This window comes from Lampris incognitus, chromosome 1 (genome assembly GCF_029633865.1).
Source record: "Lampris incognitus isolate fLamInc1 chromosome 1, fLamInc1.hap2, whole genome shotgun sequence".
Taxonomy (NCBI): Eukaryota; Metazoa; Chordata; class Actinopteri; order Lampriformes; family Lampridae; genus Lampris; species Lampris incognitus.
The window spans coordinates 93,055,668-93,079,043 of record NC_079211.1 but is presented as its reverse complement, the minus strand read 5'-3'; the positions used below and the strand labels follow the sequence as shown (position 1 = coordinate 93,079,043).

Below are 23,376 nucleotides of genomic sequence, written 5' to 3'. Positions count from 1 at the left end.
GAGATGCTATTTAAAGTCACTTTCCAATTGAACACTAGGTTTGTGATTAAATTATCACTAGAATACACAAAAGAACTTGTTAATAAAATAAATTAGGCTGCTTTTTAAATGAATAAACAGATGAACAGGTCCTAAAGACCCAGTAACAGAGATCAACACTGACCAACGGACAGTGGACAGACTGTTGTCAGACAGACAGCTGGAAGGTTTGGCCAGCAAGGAGTCTGGTAGGCCGGTGTTAACACACAGCTCAAGTCCGCAAACAGTATCTTGTGTCCAGCTTAGCGAGCCCTCTCATGTACTGCATATACAAGCATGTATTCTGACTTATCATGCCTATTTTAAGAACCTTTAATTGAATGCCGTGATATGATTTACAAAGACCACAACCTGAAGGAGATGGTCACTTTTCTAAAATTGTAATTCATATTGTCAGAACTAGTTAACACGACTATTTATGTTATTATGAATTAATGGAAAGAGTTTTTAAAATTAGTGAGTGTTGATCTTAGCAACGGTTTTATTATTCACAAGAGAGTTTGAAGTCCACGACCAAACATCACTCTTGTTAAACTATCTGTCTGTCTGCCTGTCTGTCTGTCTGTCTGTCTGTCTGTCTGTCTGTCTGTCTCTATCTATCTATCTATCTATCTACCTATCTATCTATCTATCTATCTATCTATCTATCTATCTATCTATCTATCTATCTATCTATCTATCTATCTATCTATCTATCTATCTATCTATCTATCTATCTATCTATCTATCTATCTATCATGTGTATTAATATATGTTCTGTCTGTTTCTGTTTAAATGTGCATTACGGTATATTCTAAGGGCAACAAAACCATCAGACTGGTTTGATATAGAGAAGAGATGCTATTCAAAGTCACTTTCCAATTGAAAGTCAGGTTCCAGAATCAGAATCAGAATCAGAATCATGTTTATTGGCCATGTAGGTTTGCACTACGTGGAATTCGGCTCTCTCGGTGTACTTAATGTAGAATAACAACACTACAACACAACATTACAAACTTGACTTATACAGGTGAAATAAGAGGTGATAAAGTGCAATGGTGCAGAGAATATATCAGAGATGCTGAAATAGATGTTAGCAGGTTACTTACATGCATGCCTGAGGTAGATGGACATGACTGAGTGTACCAGTACACGTACAATGTACAGTACAGTATAAACAAAATGGTTGGGGGCGTCTGGGTAGCGTAGCAGTCTATTCCGTTGCCTACCAACATGGAGATCATGGGTTCGAATCCCCGTGTTACGTCCGGCTTGGTCAAGCGTCCCTACAGACACAATCGGCCGTATCTGTAGGTGGGAAGCCGGATGTGGGTATGTGTCCTGGTCGCTGCACTAGCGCCTCCTCTATTCCCCCCAGGAGGGAGAACTGCGGGGAATAGCGTGATCCTCCCCCGTGCTACGTCCCTCTGGTGAAACTCCTCACTGTCAGGTGAAAAGAAGCAGCTGGCGACTTCACATGTATCAGAGGAGGCATGTGGTAGTCTGCAGCCCTCCCCAGATCGGCAGAGGGGGTGGGGCATCGACCGGGTCGGCTCGGAAGAGTTGGGTAATTGGCCGGATACAATTGGGGAGAAAAGGGGGGGGGGGTCCAAAAAAGAAAAATGGTTGGATTTATTTAACAGTGTTAAGCGCTCATTTGAATGAAAGCCAGCGGAAAGAAACTCTTTTTACATCTGGTTGTTACCGAATTATCACTAGAATAAACCAGACTTGTTTAGTAAAATAAACTAGGCTACTTTTTCAATTAACAAACAGATAAACAGGTCCTAAAGACCTGGGGCCTCACGTATCAGTCGTTACTATGGGTGTTACTATTGTTTGTACACACCAAACACACCAATGGATTTTTTTAGCCCTCCACCAATGGAACACACCAATGGAATTTGGGATTTCCATGGGTGTGCACGAACAAATTTGCCTATAGTAACGATTGATACACGAGGCCCCTGGTCACGGAGATCAACACTGACCGAAAGTAACCGAGACAAACAGCCTGGATGTGTGAGGAAGATGATGAGGAAGATGAAGACATGAGACTAAAACCAGGGAGAGCCTGTCACGTGATATAAGGCCTTGTAAACCTAGTCTTGTTTAAATGATGATGTAATGAACCATTGTTTTAAAGATTTCACTGATAAATGACTACTGTAGATGTGACATGACCAAAATACTGAAAAATGTTAAGTTAAAAAAAGGAGTATTGTTTTAAACGGACTTTTTCAGGTTGCTGTCTCAGTAAGAAAAAACAAACGAGAAAACAATAGCAAATTAATTTGAATTAAACGCCAACTTTACATTTTAAACTTTACACTGTAAGCTTTATATTGTAAACTTGTTTTAAACAACCGGCGAAACTTAAGATCAATTGTGTCTAAGTGTGTGTGTGTGTGTGTGTGTGTGTGTGTGTGTGTGTGTGTGTGTGTGTGTGTGTGTGTCCTGATGCGACCCCAGGCTGGTTGTCATGCTGCTCGGTGATAGGAGGATCTGTTTTTAGACATGTTGATTGGCTGGACTGTCACGTGACTCTCCCGGGTTGATTCACGTCCGTGTCAGGTCCTGTAATGCCTTGCTCAGCGGTCTGATGCCGGCGCCTTGTTGTGTGCTGTGGGTTCGAATCTGTTTTGTTACTGTTACTAAACACAAACACACACACACACACACACACACACACACACACACACACACACACACACACACACACACACACACACACTTTATGTCCTGTACACTTTTACAGAACATTAACGGTTTTCATGTGACACAACTTCGGCCCCTCTTTTTCTCCCCAATTGTATCAGGCCAGTTTCCCCACTCTTCTAGGCCATCCCGGTCGCTAATCCACCCCCTCTGCCGATCCGGGGAGGGCTGCAGACTACCACGTGCCTCCTCCGATACATGTGGAGTCACCAGCCGCTTCTTTTCACCTGATAGTGAGGAGTTTCACCAGGGGGACGTAGCACGTGGGAGGATCACGCTATTCCCCCCAATTCCCCCTCCCTCCCGAACAGGCGCCCCGACCGACCAGAGGAGGCGCTAGTGCAGTGACCAGGACACGTACCCATTCCGGCTTCGCACCCGCAGACACGGCCAGTTGTGTCTGTAGGGACGCCAGACCAAACCGGAGGTAACACAGGGGTTCGAACTGACGATCCCCGTGTTGGTAGGCAACGGAATAGACCCCTACGCTGTGACACAACTTTAATGTTTTTTAATAGTTTTTATTTGATGTGTTCCCCAAACTTTATTGCCTTTTTATGTATTTGATGTTCATTGTTTTATTTCCTCTTATCCGAGCAGTTTTTAAACTCAGTCTATTTTATTAACTGTCAGTAATTACCATCTAACCTCGTTTTATAGAACATACGTGTTCGTTGTTCTGTTTGTCTGTTTTATACGATGCTGCTCACGCGACGTCTTGCTGAGACGACATCATCATCTTGTCGTGTCTTTGTGTGTTTCCAAGTCCTTGGTTGGATCATAAGTTCACTCCCTTGGGCAGTCAAACGAAAGAAAAGATTTGATTCTGTTCTATTCTCTCTCAAATATCTCCTCATTAGGGAGAGCATGGCATGTACAAAGGGTTGGTGGTTCCTTTCCCCGTGTAAACAGATGGGTACAACAGCTACTAGTAAAACTGCAAGGGTTACGGTTCTCCTTCAACTGGGACGGGTCATGATGTGTATACTCATAGTACTACTGTACGTTTGATGGTTTGTGCATTAGAGGTACTGGTTTGTGCAGCAGAGGTACTGGTTTTGCATTAGAGGTACTGGTTTGTGCAATAGAGGTATTTGTTTGTGCAGTAGAGTTACCAGTTTCTGCAGTAGACATACTGGTTTGTTCGGTAGAGGTTCTTTAAGTGCTCACAGTGATAAAGAAGTACTCACTTTCCGAGGGAGCTCTTCTCCATCCTCTGTTCTTCATTCTCAGTCTGATGAGCATGACCCTCAATCTTCTTCTCCCAGAAGGTCTTTATGAACAACTTATCATGGATCAGAGCAACGTTCATCTGCAGAAGAGGTAGTTGTTTTTAAAAGTGTCACAGAATTACAGAAACCACGAACACTGATGAAATAAACAAGGATAAACAATAAAAGATCCAACAAGAGAGGAAAAACAGGTGGTGAATAATATTAAACTAAGCAGCATGTGGGGGGCAGTTCAAAGATGAAGATGAAGGTTTATAACCATGTGACTGTGTTTATATCTCCTGCTGTGTAAGAAATAAAGGTGCAGATTATCCTGTGTTTCAGTAGAAATGATCAGCGGAGGTAAACAGGATGTTCAGTGATCAGTCAACTCACTTTCTGGCTGATTAAGATCACGGTTACTGTCGGAATTGTTGTTTTTAAATGTTTGTTTTTCTGCTGTGCCTTTGTGTTGCCTGTTTATCAGGAGAAGACCTGAAGAGAGAGTCAACAAAAGGGTTTGAAAGAAAGAAGGAAATAGAGCTGCTTCCCAACAAGGCATCTCAGCCAGACCACTGGACCAATTCCAGACTGTCATGTAATGGAGAAGCAACATAGTTCTCATGTTCGGCTCTTTTGGAGGTATACTGGCGATTTTATCAGCGGCATTCCTTAAAATGTGGGTTGGAAACAGACGTTGCACTGAAATGAGAATATTAATTGTTGCTTAGTAGTGGGTATGATGATGTTGATGATGATGATGATGATGATGACAATTATTATCATTATTACCATTGTTACCAGTATGTGATGGATTTGTGTAGACTATGAGGAAAGTAAGACATATTTATTGGACTTTATTTCACCTGATCTGTTTTTAATCAACCACAGTAAAAAGATCAATTTTAACATAGTATATGGAGATTCAATCTTCAGAGTATTTACAACTCAATCTGCTGAAAATTGAAAACCAGACTTCATTACAAGAAATTTAATTTTGTTTGTTTTTTTTTCTCACAGATGAGTGACTTTCAAACCATCTCATCCAAACACACGCCATTAGATGGTTCGGATTGAACTGGAATGAGACGTATGAAACTTTTTAAACAAATAATATTCATCTCAATTTACAAAAAAAAAACTGTTTCAATATTCGTGAGTCTTGCGTTATGAGGTTATCATTAGCTTACAGAAAGGATATCAACATGTTGGGATATTTACAGAAATACTTCTCTATTTATTTCCAATTTTCTGTTGTATAGATGTTGACCATTGTTGCCCGCTTCCCTCACAGTTGATAATCTCTGATGTTAAAGGTCAAAGGTGAAAGAAGAAGTGCAGAGAAATTAGATTTGAGCCGAACCTTCAGAGTTAGCGGCAGTTCCTCCTCTTCAGCTGTATTCCCACAGACAGAGGCACAACAATGTCCGACTCCGCGAAACTGTGGACCCAGTAATGACACAGAGGGTAGGCCAGCTCTCGATGTGTGTGTGTGTGTGTGTGTGTGTGTGTGTGTGTGTGTGTGTGTGTGTGTGTGTGTGTGTGTGTGTGTGTGTGTGTGTGTGTGTGTGTGTGTGAGCATGAGCGAGAGTGCAAGTCTGTGTGTGTGTGTATGGTTTAAGATTGGTATGAGTGTGTGTGAGTGTATGTGTGTGAGAGAGCGAGATTGTGACTTCAAATGTGTGTGTTTTAGGAATGGTATGAGTGTGTGTGCATGTGTGAGTGAGCGAAACAGACAGTTGGTGTATGTGAAAGAGAGTGTGAATGAGCAAGAGTGTGGTGTGTGTGTATGTGAGAAAGAAAGGCAGAAAGAGGGAGAGAGCGAGAGAGAGAGAGACCTATGACCTTTAGCCAATCCTTTAATGGTCCAATTTTTCATTTACATTTAAAAAAACAGTAGACTTTTAACACACAGGTACTCTCATACACACTGAACAACCATCCCCATAGACAGAAAAAACAAAGATACAGACTGTCCCTTTTTCAGAAACTAAGAAGAAGTATTTGGTTTTCTACAGTGCACAGAACATCTCCATGCCCCCAAACATAAACAAATTCTTCCAAGTTTGAAATCATTTTGAAAAACGTGAACTCAATTTTCAGTTGAGCAGCCACTAGACCCCTGAGCACGAGTGTAGCATCTGTGGACTCTGTGCCTTTCATTTTGTTTCTTCTACTGAGCCAGATGCTCATTTTTGCCTGACCTATCAGAAAATTAACCAAGGTGACACATCCGCACTGTGCTCCCGTGTACCTAGGACCAAAGACAAATGGGCTGTCTTCCAAAACGTCTCCTAAACCTTTGAGCCACCGCTGCAGAACAGAGAAAAGAGTACTCAATCTGGGACATCTGAGCCATAAGTGCTGTAGAGTCTCTTCATCATTACAGAAAGAAAAGTGACTCCCTGCTCTAGGATCTATATGTTCCACATGTCTGTTCATAGCCACAGTCCCATGTACCACTCTCCACTGTAGATCTTCAATGTGTTTCTCTGGGGGGGGGGGGTTGTACAGGGACCTCCAGCTGCCTTTGGTAGATGAACCTGGTGTCAACACACCCAACCACCTTGACTCCTGTACACCGGCTAATGATGTTCTATTGAGAACCTTTACAGTCATTGCATACAAAACCTTATTTGATGTACTTGAGAAGTCCTGTAGTTCTGATGTTTTAAAAAACAGAACAGCCCTGTTTACTTCCTCCTGCTCCTCCACTGCAGCACGGATGGACAAAGATGGAAAACCAGGCCGCATATATGGCTGTTCCTGTCCACACTCTGCTTCTAGTGCCTCTCTGAAGAAACCAGCACTGATCACTACCTCCAACAGCCTCTCCATTAGACATTAGATATTTAAAACCAGTCTCCTGGCTCAGAATGGCACTGTCCTCCTCATCTGAGACATGGTATCTTAGTAAGTCCAGCTCTTGTGAGTGATTGCCGTACACTGATGGAGCTAAGCATCCTGCAGTGTATCAGCAGGTTATAGAACAGGGCTCCTCCCCTACACTCCCATAGATCTGGGACCAGTCTCTCTTGGTGTTTAAGCTGTCCTCCAAGCTCGGAGGACAGCCTGATAGAAAGATGTTATTGTGAACGCCATGTCAGCTAGTTCCAGAATCATATGGAGCAACACAGATGCTGTTTCACTCCAAAGCTGTTGTTTATGATATAGTAGTCACTGCACCATTTGAAGGGGAAAAGCTGTGATGTGACTGCGGAGGTCACTCAGGCCCTGACCACCTTCTAACACTGGTACGAACAATACAGCAGATTTGGTCCAGTAAAAGCCTCCCCAGAAGAAGTTCACCAGCCTCTTCTTTACTTCTCTTATGAGCATGTCTGGAGGTTCTACAACTATAAACCGGTGTCAGAACATCATGGCAATTGTGACGCACACAATATGTGGTCACATTTTGTATGGTGTTTTATTAAATTCCATTCATGGGAGAATGATAATAAGTTGGTTAATACTGATTCACTGTCCCTCCCAGCCAGTAGGGGGCCATGACTTTGGAACGTATTGAAGTTAATGGTTGTTGCTCGGCGATCGCTAGGATTAGTAATTCTATTGAGAGCAACTTCTGAAAAGCAGTATTAGTCCATGGGCCAGACGATATTTCGGTACACTCAAGGTGGCAAAACTTACTTATAATTTTTGGAAGGATCCATGTCTGTAGATGATATTTTGGTATGATAACCATTCCTGAGTGGCAGCTGTATCACAGTTATCAGCTCATGAAGTTAACCACCCGCTAAACTAAATTGCATTTTAGACGCTGGTGCATATCCTGGTTTAGCCTCATGGTCAGGACATTTTTCAATGTTCTATAATATTGTCTTTGGTATCATTTTAAAGGGGACCTTCTTAGCTTTCATTCAAGCCCTGTTGTGGATATTTCTCACAAATATAGAGGTCACTTGAGCTCTTCAACCCGTCAATAACACACATCTTTCTGCAATGTTCGCCTAAACTATATACTTTCTTTTAGCCCTGTGGCATCTAGGAATATCAGGGACACAAAACACAAAAACTGGAATACTCACAGGACTGTAAAGATTCAGGAAATGTATAATATACCCATACTATTTCATTGTGTGAGGTGATTGTGAGCCTTAAATGAGAACTAGACCAAAGCCAGTTAGGTCACAAACTGGTCTCTATACATTTGTTTAAATACACAATCAAAATACATGATAAAAAGGAATACCATAGTGAGGTAATGAACTATTTTAATATTTTAAACAACATTGACATTACATATACTTAGTCAATGATACATGTAATCCCATATCATTAGTGGGTATATGTAATGGTAATGGGTAGGGTAATGGGTATATGTGAATATGGTTACATTATTGTTATCAAGCTCTGGGTAACCAAGTCCAGAATCAACATCCTGTGCATCAATAGACTACTACCACAGTAATACCATCAGAATCATCACACTGTCATTCATCAAACTGCTCGTTTCTCTCATCATCTGACTCCCCAAGTTCAAAGTCCAGTTCTGGACCATCCTGCTGTTTTTGGTTACTGCAGGTCTGTAACCTGCACATGTCTGTGCATGGAAGTCCATTTGACAGGCACATGCAGCTTGGCATTTTGCATGAATGCACACACTTGCATGTTAGCATTTCCAAGACCACATCTGGTGCAGGTGGGGAGCGCATCCAGTAAATGGCCAGCTTGCCTTCATCGTCTGTCCATCCATACTCAGTAGGGCTTGGCACCACAGGGTTAGCCTGCAGACAGCACTTCCATATTGCTGCCTGATAGTTGGCTCGTTGAACATGCATAAAGAGACAGTCTCTACATGGTGGCAGCTGGCTGGACTCAACCTTTCCCCTTTTGGTGCAGAAGAGCTGGTAACGCAGTTTGTTCACCTCAGCAGTGCTGCTATTAGCAACATACATCCGACAGGTGAACTGCTCAATTTCCTGGAACAGCTCATCACTCACATTCCATGTCTGTCCCAGTTGACTAAAAGTCTCTTGGCAGGAAGTGTGCTTTCTCACTATCTTCAGGGCATTCAGCTTCCCTCGACCAGCAAATGCACTGACAGTGTCGCAGCCTGTGAAGGCATGTAAGCCAATTAGGCTGTCACAGATGCTGTCTCCAAGTGAACTTGCCAGTTTGGTGATGTCGACAAACCGTGTGCGGTTCTGAGTCCCACACTTCTGGTAGATGGGACAGGTGGTGATGTCCTTCTGGAAGCCAAGACAAAGCACCATGACATCAGTGTCCTCAGCTGTGATGATAACTGACTTTGAGCCCGCATTTGCTGCATGCAATGCATGCAGGAGCAGACGGGTGTCAGCTTCTTCATGTGTGGAGTGCAGTTCTGCTGCTTCCTCACACCCATCTTCTGTCAACTTGTAGCAGGTTTCCTCACAGGTCATGTACAACACCTTGCCATGCAGCATAGCTCTGTATCGTGGGAGTTTCCACTCTTCCACCAGAAACTTGATGAGACTGGTCTTGTTGGAGGAACTGCACAGAAGTTTTCTCCACTGCTGGACGTGGTGTCCCCCTGCAAGATTCTTGTACTGGAGAGTGATGTCTCCATCCCGGTTCAGTCGTTCAGCATCTTTGATCGAAGTCTGGTGATAGACATCAAAAACAACATCAATCCTCCCACTCTGTGCTCCCTCATGGAGGACCTGGGTCAAGGCTGACTCTGCCACCTGTGCAAAGGTTTTGTTGTTGCCATTCATTTTTTGGACCAGGCTCATCCCATCAATGATGGAAGTAGATGGGATTGGGATGTCTTCTGCAGGAGATACATTCTTTTCAAGCTCTCTGGCAAGTGCAGCCTTGTTTGTTTTTCGTAAGGACCCATCAGCATTTGCCAGTGCCCATGGTAGTGGGCCCAATGGGTAGGCAAGGACATCCTTCAGATTCACCTTCCTGCTTTCAGCCACCAGGATCATGTGACTGAAAAGGTTTCTATCTGCCTTCAGAACCACATCCTGTGCTTTCTTTCCATGAGCTTGTTTTGTGCTGACACTGGAGAATGTTTTCAGACTTTGCTTGGTCATCTTGTCGTGGAATTTCACAGGTGGTGGGTCTGCATCTAACCTTGTTTGCTGGAATGCTTGGTAGGCCTCTTCTCCTTTCTCAAGAGCTCTCAAGAGATCTATGGTCACATCAGGTGGAGCCATGTTGCCAGTGGAGAGGCTAACCAAATCAATCTCATCAGGGGACATAGGATTGAGCCAGTTATTCTCCATAAGGTCCATGAGAGACTGGACATCTGCTTCATCTCTCTTGATCCTTGGACTCTGTAGATTTGGATGAGACCATTTGCACCTGCCTTGACCTGTCAGGTCTCTCAGCTGTCTGAGGTACATGCTTCTATACTCAGCTGTGAGATAATATTTGGTCACAGCTCCTGGCTTCAAGCTGAATCCCTTTGTCCCTCCAGCTGTTTGGGTGTCTTTGTTCACCGTTTCTTCTATAGCTTGGTCAACAGGGATTCGGCCAAAGGGATTGGTGGAGCCCAGTTGGACTGAGAAGCCTCCTTCCATGAATTCTGTGTACACATCTGGGTGTGTGATGGGCAGCTCAGACATCTGGGCGTAGTAGTAGGGGAGGTAGCGTGCATAATTCATCCTGTCATAAGCAAAGCACCATGGGATCATTGCTCGAATGCTAGCCAAGTGTAGCATCCAGTCTCCCTCTCTGGATGCTCGGATGAGCCCCAACAAGATTTCATCCATGTCCAAATAGGACATCCAGAAGTTCGAGAGGCTGCCGTTTCCACCTCTAAGGAACTCACGGTAGACTTCAAATAGATCCATGATGCGTGTACAAGAGCTGCTCTCGAGGACCTCCTTCAAAGCATGTTGTGAGACTTCTTTCCCAAGGCTGTCAATGGTCTTCAGTGTCTCATTCAGGTGAACCATGTCATTCCTGTGAGTTTCTTCCAACCAGGACAGGAAACCATTCAAGGTCAGTCGCATGAGAGCCTCATACAGGAGCTTGTGTAGTCGCACTGCCCTGTTGTACTTGCGGCCATCCATAACACCAGCAATTGAGCCTTCTGCAATCATGCCAGACTCAATGCAGAGGTCTTTGAGTCCAGCATCTTGGAAACGCTTTCCTATTATTGCCAGCAGTGTGCAGATGGTGTGGAATACCCCAAGCCTAACGATGATATCATGGAACTTGTCATGGTGTTTCCATGTGATCTCGACAGCCTTTGCATACAGGGCTTGGTCAAAGACACAGACAATCTTCCTCAGGCCTAAGCACTGCATGATGCTCAGTGACTGGTTAAGCACCTCGTTGACAGTAGACATTTGTGTCGCTGGAGCATTGATGGTAGGCAGATAGCCTATATTGTCGGGGATGACCGTCATCTCTCCTCAAGTCAGGATGTTGAAGCCTGTCCAGCTGCTGACTGACTGTTCTTCTTGTTGTGACATGCGTGCTAGGACCCAAAGAAGGTTTTTCTCTCTGGCAAGCTTAGTATTGGCTGCAGTATCGGCATCTGACTTTTTGCTTTGTGGTGGCCCTACCCGTTGTCCAGCATTGTAAGTTGGTAACATTGGTGGGGGTCCATCAATGCTTCTCTTCTTTGTTTTGGGAACAGTGGGCATGGGTTGGACAGGAAGTGGGTTGACTGGCTTTGCTTGCACAGCAATCCCATTGACTCTGTGAGATGTTCCCTCACCACTGACAGTTTCTTCAAGACGGTCGATATTGTCCCAGGCTGAAGTTGTGAATATGCCAGGATGGATGTTAGCTGGAAGGGCAATGCCACTCCCTGATGATGAGAGTTTCTGGAGACACAGGGCAGTGTTGATCTCTTCCATCTGTGAATAGGACACACTGTGACCAAGTCGGTTGAGGATGTTTATCAACTCTACATTTCCTGTCAACGATTTGACACTGAATGGCAGAACAATGTGCTTGGAAGGCTTGGTATTTCCACATGTCACTGCATATACTATGTCATGGCCAAATGACTGCAGAAGGCACTGCACTCTCTGGGATGCATGATCAGGATCATTTGAGCCTGTGAGTAGAGAGTACAGGAAGATAATGAGCGACTCTGGAATGGTAGGACATTCTGCTTCTGGTTTGACTTCAGGCGGCCAGGTTTGAGGAACATCTTGACTTTTAATGTCTGCTCTCAATTTGATGGCTGCTTTGGCTATAACATCTTGTGCACTGACACTTTTCAGGGTCTGCAGCTCCCTTTTGAGAGACTGATTTTCTTTGGCAAGTTCCCTCATGGACAAGTTATCGGGATAGAGGAGGAATTTTCCTTTCTCATCAGGGAATATCTGCAAGGCTCCAGCAAACTCACTCTCCAGGTTTCGCCTTATGTGCTTCTTGGTTGATTCCTTGACTTGGGCAATGCCTTGGGAGTTCATTGAAGCTACCAGTCTAGAAGAGAGATCAGTCATTGTCATCACTTGAGGATTGCCAAAAAGCTCCATCCTGATGAAGAGGAACAGCTCATTGTATGCCTTATTCACAGCAGCTTCATACTGGGCTGCAGCATCATCATCTTCATTGCTGGCAACCTCTCCTTTGGAAACCTCTTCTTTGGTGTAAAGTCTATAGCATGACCTGTGGTAGTGCCCTTCAGCTGCTACAAGGTCTCTACTCACAATGGCAAGGATTCTGCTGTCCCTTTTCTTTGTGGCTGCACTCCTGATCTTTGCATCAGCTCGCAGTTCTCAACACTGCACCAGTACTTCTCGTATTCTGTCTCTTGGAATATTTGCTGTTTTTCTGACAAAATATGCACTCTGCATCATAAGTCCTAGATGTACTTGGAGCATGTCGAGCTACTCTCTTAGATTGTTTCTCTTCAGCAGAGACACAACTTTTCTTTTCTTTTGCAAGGAGGCCATCAAGAATTTGCTTCATAGTGAAGATACTGCGACACTTTCTGTGGTAGTAGATTGCTGGAATCTGTCCCTCAGGAATGTCTTTTGCCAGTTTCAAAACTGGTGCATGATTTCGTATCTGAGCTGCCCTGAGCAGAGTTCTCCATGAGTCGACACTTTGTAGTGAAACCAGCTTATCTGTATCATCAGAACAGTGGATAATGCACTCCACCCGTGGGCGCTTTGGTATTGGGTAAAAACTTGCTTGTTCACCAGTGGCCATATTCAGTCAGTTTTCACCTGCCACATACAAACAAATACATGTAACTTAGGTGTATGAACACTACTAAAACAAAGTTTACTTTGCTTCACCAGCGTCATATTACCATTATTTATCTTACATAGCCACAAATAGATACATTACCTAGTTGCTATGCAACAGCTGTATTTTGTCCACATGAGGCCGCTAAAATCAACACAAGATGAAAGTTCCTCGTAGCCACTTTAACTAATCATATTAACATATACATTAAAAGAACATGCTAACATTATGGGAAATTAGCTTACAATCTTCTCCAGAGTGAGACAAGAAGATAGATACCAGTTTCCTCTATATGTGTTTAGTAGAAAGCTATCTGGCTGCACGTTAGCCTAGCTTAGCACAATGAATGGAAGTACACAGTACTGGTTATCCTTGGTTGTTGGCCAACTAAGAACTGTCCCAGAGTTTAAGCTAGGCTAATCAGTACCAGGGGTGTTGAAATGATATATTTGTAAAAATCTGGGCAAATACACAATCGTGAAAGGCACAGAAACAGGTTTCCTGAAAGAAAAATGAAATAGCTGCTCATTTGGAAAGGTTATCATGTATTATTTTACTTCTGTTAGTGTACCAAATAAAATGGCACCAGTGAAGTTGTGTCACCTTGGGTGATATCGATATCTGGTCTGACCCATGGACTAACTGGCTTTGGTCTAGTTAGTTTCTTAGTAATAATGCCCTTCTAATTTAAGGCTCACAATCACCTCACACAATGAAATAGTATGGGTATATTATACATTTCCTGAATCTTTACAGTCCTGTGAGTATTCCAGTTTTTGTGTTTTGTGTCCCTGATATTCCTAGATGCCACAGGGCTAAAAGAAAGTATATAGTTTAGGCGAACATTGCAGAAAGATGTGTGTTATTGACGGGTTGAAGAGCTCAAGTGACCTCTATATTTGTGAGAAATATCCACAACAGGGCTTGAATGAAAGCTAAGAAGGTCCCCTTTAAAATGATACCAAAGACAATATTATAGAACATTGAAAAATGTCCTGACCATGAGGCTAAACCAGGATATGCACCAGCGTCTAAAATGCAATTTACTTTAGGGGGTGGTTAACTTCTTGAGCTGATAACTGTGATACTGCTGCCACTCAGGAATGGTTATCATACCAAAATATCATCTACAGACATGGATCCTTTCAAAAATTATAAGTAAGTTTTGCCACCTTGAGTGTACCGAAATATCGTCTGGCCCATGGACTATGGGAGGAAACAGAGACACGAAGATAAGACACTGGGAAATAAATAGAATGCAAGGAACGCTGGAGGGCTTGTCAGAGCTTTACCATAGGGTTCAGTACGTCGAAGCACGGAATGGTGTTCTGGGAGACTTCTTGTAGAGGGCTGCCTGATTGCCACAGGTGTGCCTGATGGATGATGGCAAACACCTGGTGCAGTGCAGCGCTCGTCTCCTCAGAGCGCGAGCCGAGCGCTCGGGTGTTTCCGGCACGTCCGAGCTGGGGGAGTGGCTTGAACGTGCCGGGGAGGCAGCTCGGGGCGGTGTAACCACAACATTATGAACTTAACTAAACCCCTTGTCTGGTCTGTATTGGGTGCCCCCCGATTTAACCATTACAATGGTATGGTCACGCTTGTGTCAGACAGAGTCGGATGTATTATCCGCGCTCCCGGATGTCGAACACGAGCGTAGAGGCGGGGTGGGCAGGGCACTTTACCGCAGCTTCAAGTTAGAGAGCCACGGACCAAACTGACTGTAGTTCAGGCGTCTGGCTTTGCAGACGCATTTTCGTAGCTATTATTATATGTATGTTCAGAGTTTCTTTGTTTTTTTGTCTCTCTTTTTTTTGAGTGATGTCATGCGTAAATATGTCATTATGGAATTTACAGCAAAACCTGTATAACACTTACTTTACATTATCTCAGTCAGAAGTAAATACGGTTTGAAGTTTATGAGCTGGAACGTCAGAGGCCTCCATAACAGAATTAAGAAGAAGAAAGTGTTAACTTTCATTAAATCAAAGAAATGTGACATAGTGTTTATGCAGGAGACTCATTTACTAGCACAATAATCCCAGAAGCTCGTAGTCCGCGGTGGTGTAGCGGACTAAGCATCGGCTTTGTGTCGATGCAGTTGCCCACTGGGGATTGGGGTTCGCGCCTCGGTCTCTTCAGATCCGACTATGGCCGGACTTGATGAAGCAGCTATAATTGACAACGCTGTCTTCGGGAGGGGGCGGAGTCGGCTTGTGTTCGTCACATGAATGCGTCTCTGTGTGTGTCGGAACAAGCAGTGGTACGGCTTGGATTCGCCTTGTCACGAAAGTGGGGAGGTGTCTCCTTCGAGACTGCCGGCCGGAGAGATGCAGTTGGTGTACGCATGATGTACGAGGGTGGGTGTTTGAATTAAAATAGGGATCGATTGGCCACTAAATTGGGAGAAAAAGGGAAAAAAAGAAAGGAAAAAGAAAAGAATCCCAGAAGCTTAGTACTGACTGGGTGGGCTTTGTGGTGGCTGCTTGTGGCAGTAGCAAGAGCGGAGGGGTAGCAACATTCATTAATAAGCAAGTACAATTCAAAGGCATATAGTCTAGTCAGTTAAGGCAAAATGGCTGCAAAAAGTCATTCACATTTGAGCCTATGTTTTTCTGTTAATTTAGAGTCCAATAAAGAAAAAAATGCAAGGAGCCCAAAATTTTAGGTGGGGGAAGTCTCTGAAATGGCCACGCCCACTTTTTAGGCCTGGAAATCAGTATCTCGGCTCCTGAATGTCGCAGAGAGCTGATCATGGGCTCAAAAGAAGCAGAAGCACCACATTTATATAAGCATTATGAACAAACATATACCCCAAAACCTTTACTTTTTCAGATATTTTAGGAAAACTAATTTTTACTGGTCACGTTTCACGTATCAGCTCCTGAAGGTTGTAAAAAGCTATATTTGACATGAATCTCATTCGCTGCCTATGTTATAAAGCATGAAGCACAATACACACACGAATCATGAGTTTAGAAAATATCTTAGTTGTCTTCAGCTCCATGTCATGAGAATAGCAGTATCATACACAAGATATCTTAACCCAGGCCAGGTTGCAGTGGGTGGATCCGATCAGCCCCTTTATGCCATCAAGAAGATGATACAGTGGGCCATGGGGGAAGAGTTTTCTCATTCATACTTCGCGTTCATGGGTGGGCTGCACCTTGAGAAGGTTTCTCTTGTCTGTGTTGGGCAGTTGATAAAAGGAACTGGCCTTGATACCATCTTAACCTCAGCTAATCTGAATATCACAGGTCTGACAACTGCTGTCTGCGATGTGAATTCCATAAAGAAGGCTAGATACTGTATTCAACTCCTGGCTGTGGTGCTGGCCAAGAAGAGAGATGAAGCATTTCAGGCAAAACGTCTAGAGGACAACAGTTTGACTTGGAGTAACTGGGTGGCCAATGAAAACAGCCCCATGTTTCACTACTGGAACAATGTTGTTGACACAATCAAGAAGGTTCTTATCTTCATAAGATCCTTTCGAGAGGCAAACTTCATCATGATGATCAGTGCACTTGAGCAGCTCATTCCTCTTTTCTTTGCACTTGATCATACACACTATGCCAGATGGGCATCAGTGTTTCTTCAGGATCTCAAAGAGCTCAAATGGAGACACCCATACTTGTTCAAGGAATTTCTTTCAGGCTCTTTCACAGTAAACACCAGAGACAACCCATTCTCAAAGATTGCATGTGATCAAAAGCAGGAACATAACATAAAGGTCATCAAGTCTGACACTGGATATGTCGATATCATCAATCGGGAAGATCAAGAGTTCTTCAGGAAACTCGAACTTGCGCTACCCGAAATCCAGCGCTACCTAGATGAGGTCGAAGGTCAAGATCCATCACACGGGCACAAAGAAATGCTGGATTCCTTCAAGGAAACATTTTCAAGCCACACACTCAAGGTGTACCAGGGTATCCTTACCAACCCGTTCGATGAAGCTCAGTTCATGAGGTTGAACTCATCCATTCCCTTCCCAGATGTCATAAGTAAAGACTCCAGTTTTGTCTTTACAGTCGGCAAAACTCAGCATGACCAGTTTGTGCAGGAGCGAATTGTATTAAGTAAGAAGGATGTCAATGCAACCATCTCACGAAATGCCCTGAAACTCCCAAGTTCATGTGCAAAAGTCCAACTCGCTAGCCCTGCAATCAAGCCACCCAAAGGAACCTTTGCAAAGCTGAAGGAGGCCTGCAGATCAAGAGAAGAAGAGACAAGGAAATTATTTGGTGGTGAATTCACAGGTGAAACTAATTGATATAAAGTCAGTTATTCAAATATTTTAGATGTTACTTAAGTCTTACCAGATTTTTAATACAGTGATATTCATTGATTCAATTTCACATTCAAGTTAATTGATTTGACAGTAAGCCCAAGAGTTACACTTAGCTTAACTATTCATTTCAATTTCAGGTTTACCCGACGCCTTGTCAACAAAGGATGGAGATATTTATCATAGCCAAAAGTCTCAAATTCTTAAGGACATCGGTGTACAAGTTCAATCTACATCCTCAGAAGGACTTGTGATAGATTTGTCTGTGCAAGTACGAATCATGGCAAAGTCTCTCACCAAAGGCATGACATTCCAAGACTTTGTAATCAAAGTGTTGAACAGCATTGCCAGGATCGGTCATGAGAAGAAAGCCAATCGTACTGACATTGTGGCTGACCTCTACCAGAATATGAGTATCAAGACTGCGACTAGGAAGAACCGGGGATCAGCAGGTAGTTCACAGATGGCTTTCAGTGAGAATGACACCATGCCAGAATCTAAGCAATTCTTTGAAGCTTTTCTGTCTAATGTAGACAACAAAGTAGCCCTGAATCTAATGTTCGCCAGGATTGCTAAGGCACGAGCATGGAACTGGGACAAGGAGTTCAGCATCACCTACGGCAGAAAGGTGCTTGCAAACTTCGGCGAAAGCTTCGAGATCCAGCTTTATGACAGCATAGATATGCTTGAGGAGGCTGACAACCGCATCGTTTGCCATGTGATGCACATGCTAAACAAGGGGATCAAGTCAGTTACAGTTAGAACAGTCGACTCCGATGTGGTAGTCATCCTACTAGGGTTCACTACACAGTTCCTATCAGTATGTAATGACTTGCAACTTATAGTTGACTTTGCAGTTCCTGGCAAACGCCAATTCTACTCAATCACAGAAGCACACAAGAAGCTTGGTGGAGATGTGGCCGATGCCATGCCTGTGTTCCATTCTTTTAGTGGCTGTGATTCTGTGAGCGCCTTCTTTGGCCACTCAAAGACTGCTCAATACAAAGCCTGGATAAACCACAGTAAGTCCACAGAACTCACTGCTGCTTTGAGAGGACTAAGTTGCTGCCCTAGTATCGAGACAGTTAAGGAAAGCATGGAAGTTATTGAGCCCTGGGTAATGAGCTGGTACAACAAGACTGGACTGTACAACTGTGTCAGTATAGATGAGCTCAGATTCCAGCTGTTCAAGCACTCAGTTAATGATGAGCTGAGAGACCTACCCCCAAGTCAGGATGCGCTTCTACAGCATCTGTTGAGAGCTACATTCCAGGCAGGATGGCTGTGGGGAAACAGCCTGCTACAACTCCCTTGTCCCCCTGTCATTGAATGGGGTTGGACTACCGAAGGAGAGGAACTCTTCGTCAAGTGGAGCACAGTTTCCACAAGAGATACATTGTCTCAAGTAACAGGGGTGTGTAGTTGCAGATCTAATAAGTGTACCTCATGTTCTTGTGCTGGCAGAGGGATGAAATGTCTCATTTATTGCAAGTGCCTCAGCAAGTGTTTGAATCCAGTCTGATGGGATGTGTGAGGTTAAAATAAAGATTTTTTTGGACCTCACATGGTTTGCTTTGTTTCTTTGGTGGTTACTGGGTTCCTCCTCTTATAACAAAGAGTCAACTTGAATACTAGCACTCCATGAGTAGATGTAACACTTTTACTCAAACAAACTGTATAGCCTTCTTGCACAGATTTGGCTAAAGTTGATTGCATGCTGCTGATCAATTCAATGGAAAAAAGAACATGTTCATGAATCGCTCAAAACGTGAAGGTTTTAGGGCATACAGTATATTTGTTCAGAGCACTAATATAAATAGTTATTTCCACATCTTTTGAGCCCAATATCAACTCGGGGCAACCTCCGAGAGCTGAGCCTGAGATATAGTCCCAGGGCTAAAAAGTGGGCGTGGCCATGTATGTGACCAGTGAAAATTAGTTTTTTGTAAATACCTGAAAAAGTAAAGGTTTTGGGGTATATGTTTGTTCATAATGCTTATATAACTGTGGTGCTTCTGCTTCTTTTGAGCCCATGATCAGCTCTCTGCGACATTCAGGAGCCGAGATACTGATTTCCAGGCCTAAAAAGTGGGCGTGGCCATTTCAGAGACTTCCCCCACCTAAAATTTTGGGCTCCTTGCATTTTTTTCTTTATTGGACCCTAAATTAACAGAAAAACATTGGCTCAAATGTGAATGACTTTTTGCAGCCTTGACCCCATATTTGCCCTTAACTGACCAGACTAATAAGAAAGAGTGCAGATGAGGCGGGGAGAATTCTGTTGATGCTTTGTGAGATCCAGGGTAATAGTATCATACTAGCAAATGTATACGCTCCAAATATAGACGATCCTGCATTTTTTTGGACTACTTGACAAGAAACTAAACGATATGGGAGACTATCCAATTATCATGGGTGGGGATTTTAATGAAGTAATGGACCCAATACTAGATCGTAGCTCTCCATCAGTCCGCACATTCAGAGCGCATGCGGTGCTCAAAGATATGTCCAAGACATCTGATTTGATAGCTGTTTCGTGGCTACAAAACCCATCATCAAGAGATTATACATTCTTCTCTCCGCCCCATAGCTCATTCTCTAGGATAGGTTTCTTTTTTGGTATCTCAGTCGCTAATATCCGCTATAGTATCAAGCAACATTGGTAATATAATTCTTTCAATATTTCTTCATGCACTGTCCTTTAGTATGCCAGTTAAATCAACTAGATAGAGATTAAACTCCAGCCTTTTATTAGATGAGCCCTTTCAGGGATCACGTAGATCACAAATTAATATTTACATAGAAACCAATTTACCAACAGCTCCATCGGCAGGAGTAGCCTGGGAGGTGTTACGGGTTGTGTAGGAGGACCCAAACGACCACACGGGAGGCGGAGGACTCTTAATAACGTTTAATGAAAATTAACAAAGGGAAAAAATAACGGGAGAGAAAAATGCGGGATGTGTATAGTGCTCAGGTAGTTTTGTTAGTGGGGTGTGTGAATACGCTATTGGCATACACCGAATAGGCCCCGACGAATTCCCGGACATCGGACCTCATGGTGGGCCACCAGAACTGTCGCTGGATGAAGGCCAGGATGCGATGGATGCCGGGGTGGCAGGTCTACCGACTGGAATGGCCCCATTGGAGGACTGGGGACCAAATCCTCGTCCGGAATGAAGAGACAATGTGGGGGTCCGTTTCCTGGATCGGGCTGAGTGCGTTGGGCCTGCTTCACCACAGGCTCAATGTCCATGGTGACCGCCCCCACCACCCGAGCCACAGGGATGATGGTATCCGGAGCCTCCGTGGTCCCTTTAACTGGGAACAAGTGGGAGAGGGCGTCCGCCTTGGCATTACGGAAACCCGGGTGGTAGGTGATGGTGTAGTCGAAACGACTCAGGAACTGGGCCCAGCGTGCCTGGCGGTCTTTGAGGCGTTTAGCCGACCTGATGTACATCAGGGTCTTGTGGTCAGACCAAATGATGAAGGGGTGCTGGGCACCCTCCTGTCAGTGGCGCCACTCCTCCAAGGCAGCCACAACAGCCAGCAGCTCCCTGTTGCCGATGCCATAGTTGGCCTCAGCAAGGAGGTAGCAGCGAGAGAAGAATGCACAGGGGTGGAGCTTCTCATCATCTGCAGACTGATGGGACAGGACGGCCCCGATGCCTGTGTCAGAGGCGTCCACCTCCACAATGAACTGCCTGGCAGGGTCAGGGTGAAGGAGGATCAGGGCCGTGGTGAACCGTTGCTTGAGGTCGGCGAAGGCATGGTAGACGGCGGAGGACCAGGCGAAAGGGTGGAAAGTGGAGGTGAGCTGGATGAGTGGAGCGGCGATCTGCCGATAGAAATTGGCGAAGCTGAGGAAGCTCTGGAGCTGCTTCCATGGGGTCGGCAGGGGCCAGGCCACAACGGCCTGGATCTTGCGGCAGGTCGAGAAACTCCACCAAAGAGGCATGAAAGATGCACTTCTCCGCCTTAACGAAGAGCCAGCTTTAACGAAGAGCCAGCTGTGCAGGAGGTGTTGGAGAACCATCCAGACGTGTTGGGGGTTCTCCTCCGGGGTCCGGAGTAGACAATAATATCGTCCAAGTAGAGGACCATGAACACGTCGATCATGTCCCGGAGGACATTGTTCAGGAGTGCCTGGAAAACCCCTGGGGCGTTGGTGAGGCCGAAGAGTATAACCAGCTACTCGAGATGGCCTCGGGGTGTCTTGAACGTCATCTTCCCCTCGTCGCCCTCCCGAATACAGACGAGGTGATAGGCGCTCCGGAGGTCTAACTTGGTAAGGGTGGTGGCCCCCATGAGGGGTTCGAAGTTGGAGCTCATGAGAGGGAGCGGGTATTTGTTTTTTACTGTGATGTTGTTGAGTTGTCTGTAATCAATGCAGGGCCGGAGCGCTCCACTCTTCTTCTTGACAAAGAAAAAACCCACTGCTGCCGGAGAAGAAGAGGGTTGGATGAGCCCCTCGGCCAGACACTCACCGATGTAGGCCTCCATGGCTGCCTTCTCAGGAAGGTAGAGGTTGTAGAGACGACTGGCAGGGAGAGGTGACCCAGAAATGAGCTCGATTGCACAGTCATAGGGTCGGTGAGGAGGAAGGGTGCGGGCGCGCTCCTTGTTGAACACCTCACCAGGATCGTAGTAGATGGGGGGCACCGAGGAGAGGTCAGGAGGAGAAGGAGTAGAGGGGGATGACCCGCGAGGGAGGCAGCGGGCATGGCATGAGGTGCTCCAGCCAAGGATGCATCCAGAGGCCCATGAGATAGGGGGGTTGTGGAGTTCCAGCCAGGGTCGTCCCAGGATGAGAGGTGTGTCGGGGGTAAGGCTAATGAGGAAGCGGATCTCATCTGCATGGTTCCCAGAGATGTTCAGAGTGAGGAGCAGAGTGCAATGAGTGATGGGACCCGTGGGATGGCCGTCCAGGGCAAAGGCAGTGATGGGGTTGTCCAGAGGGAAAAGGGGAAGAGCCGCTTTGTGGGCAAAGACCTTGTCAATAAAACGCTCGTCAGCCCCTGAGTCGATGAAAGCTCCGACCGAGAGAGTACGCCCCTGCCAGGCGAGAGTAGATACAAACCTGGCGGAGCGGGTAGGATACTGGGGATGAGAGATTCGGCTCAGCAGGTATCCCCTGATGACTGATGAGCCGAGTCCTTTTGGGGTCCTTGGGCAGGTCTCCAGCAGATGTCCCTTAAATCCAGAGTACATACATAACCCCCTAGCTCTCCGGTGTTCCCGTTCTGCCGCAGAGAGGTGGGTCCGGCTGACCTGCATGGGTTCCTCCTCCGATCCAACAGGAGCAGGGAGGGGATGCCGAAATGCAGTGGAAGTGGTCCCGGACGGTGAAGACCTTGTGGCCCTCTCCCTGCGACTTTCGCGGAGACGATTATCTATGGCGATGGAGAGAGAGATGATATGATCGAGGTCACGGGGTGCATCGCGAGATACCAGCTCATCCTTAAGAACCTTGCTTAGTGCATTGTGGAACGCTGCCTGAAGCTCCTCGTTGTTCCACCCACTTTGCGTAGCGAGGGTCCTAAATTCCACGGCGAACTCCGCCACACTGCATGTGCCTGTCGGAGCGTGAGGAGATGTTTGGCGGCCTCCTTGCCGCAGATGGGGTGATCGAAGACTTTATTCATCTCCGAGGTGAAAGCTTTGTACATGGCACAAGCAGCCATTCCTCTCTCCAGTTCAGAGCTACCCCAGGTGAGAGCCGAACCCCTCAGACAGCCCACTAGATAAGCGATGCGGGAGCGGTCAGTGGGATAGGAAACGGGTTGTTGGTCAAACACCAGGGCAGACTGGGTCAGTAAGGCTCGGCAGCCCCTCAAGTCGCCCTCATAATGCTCCGGTGCGGGAACGAACGGCTCCCAATGGAACGAGGCCGGCAGGGAAGCGGGGCCGGGAGCTGTGGCAATGGCTGAGACGACGGGTGGAGCGGAGGCAGCGGCTGAGCCGGTGGCAGTGGTG

The 23,376-nt window shown here is 45.4% G+C and overlaps 1 protein-coding gene across 1 annotated transcript in view; it reads right to left on the bottom strand.

Annotated features, from left to right (window-relative positions):
- LOC130111186 (protein FAM240C) overlaps window positions 1-4,051 on the bottom strand; it is a 68,507-nt gene extending 64,456 nt beyond the window's left edge. Inside the window, exon 1 of the mRNA XM_056278273.1 lies at window positions 3,927-4,051. Coding sequence (XP_056134248.1) covers window positions 3,927-4,048 — 122 coding nt within the window. The 5' untranslated portion in view covers window positions 4,049-4,051. The remainder of the gene's footprint in view (window positions 1-3,926) is intronic.
- Between the last annotated feature and the right edge of the window lie 19,325 nt (window positions 4,052-23,376).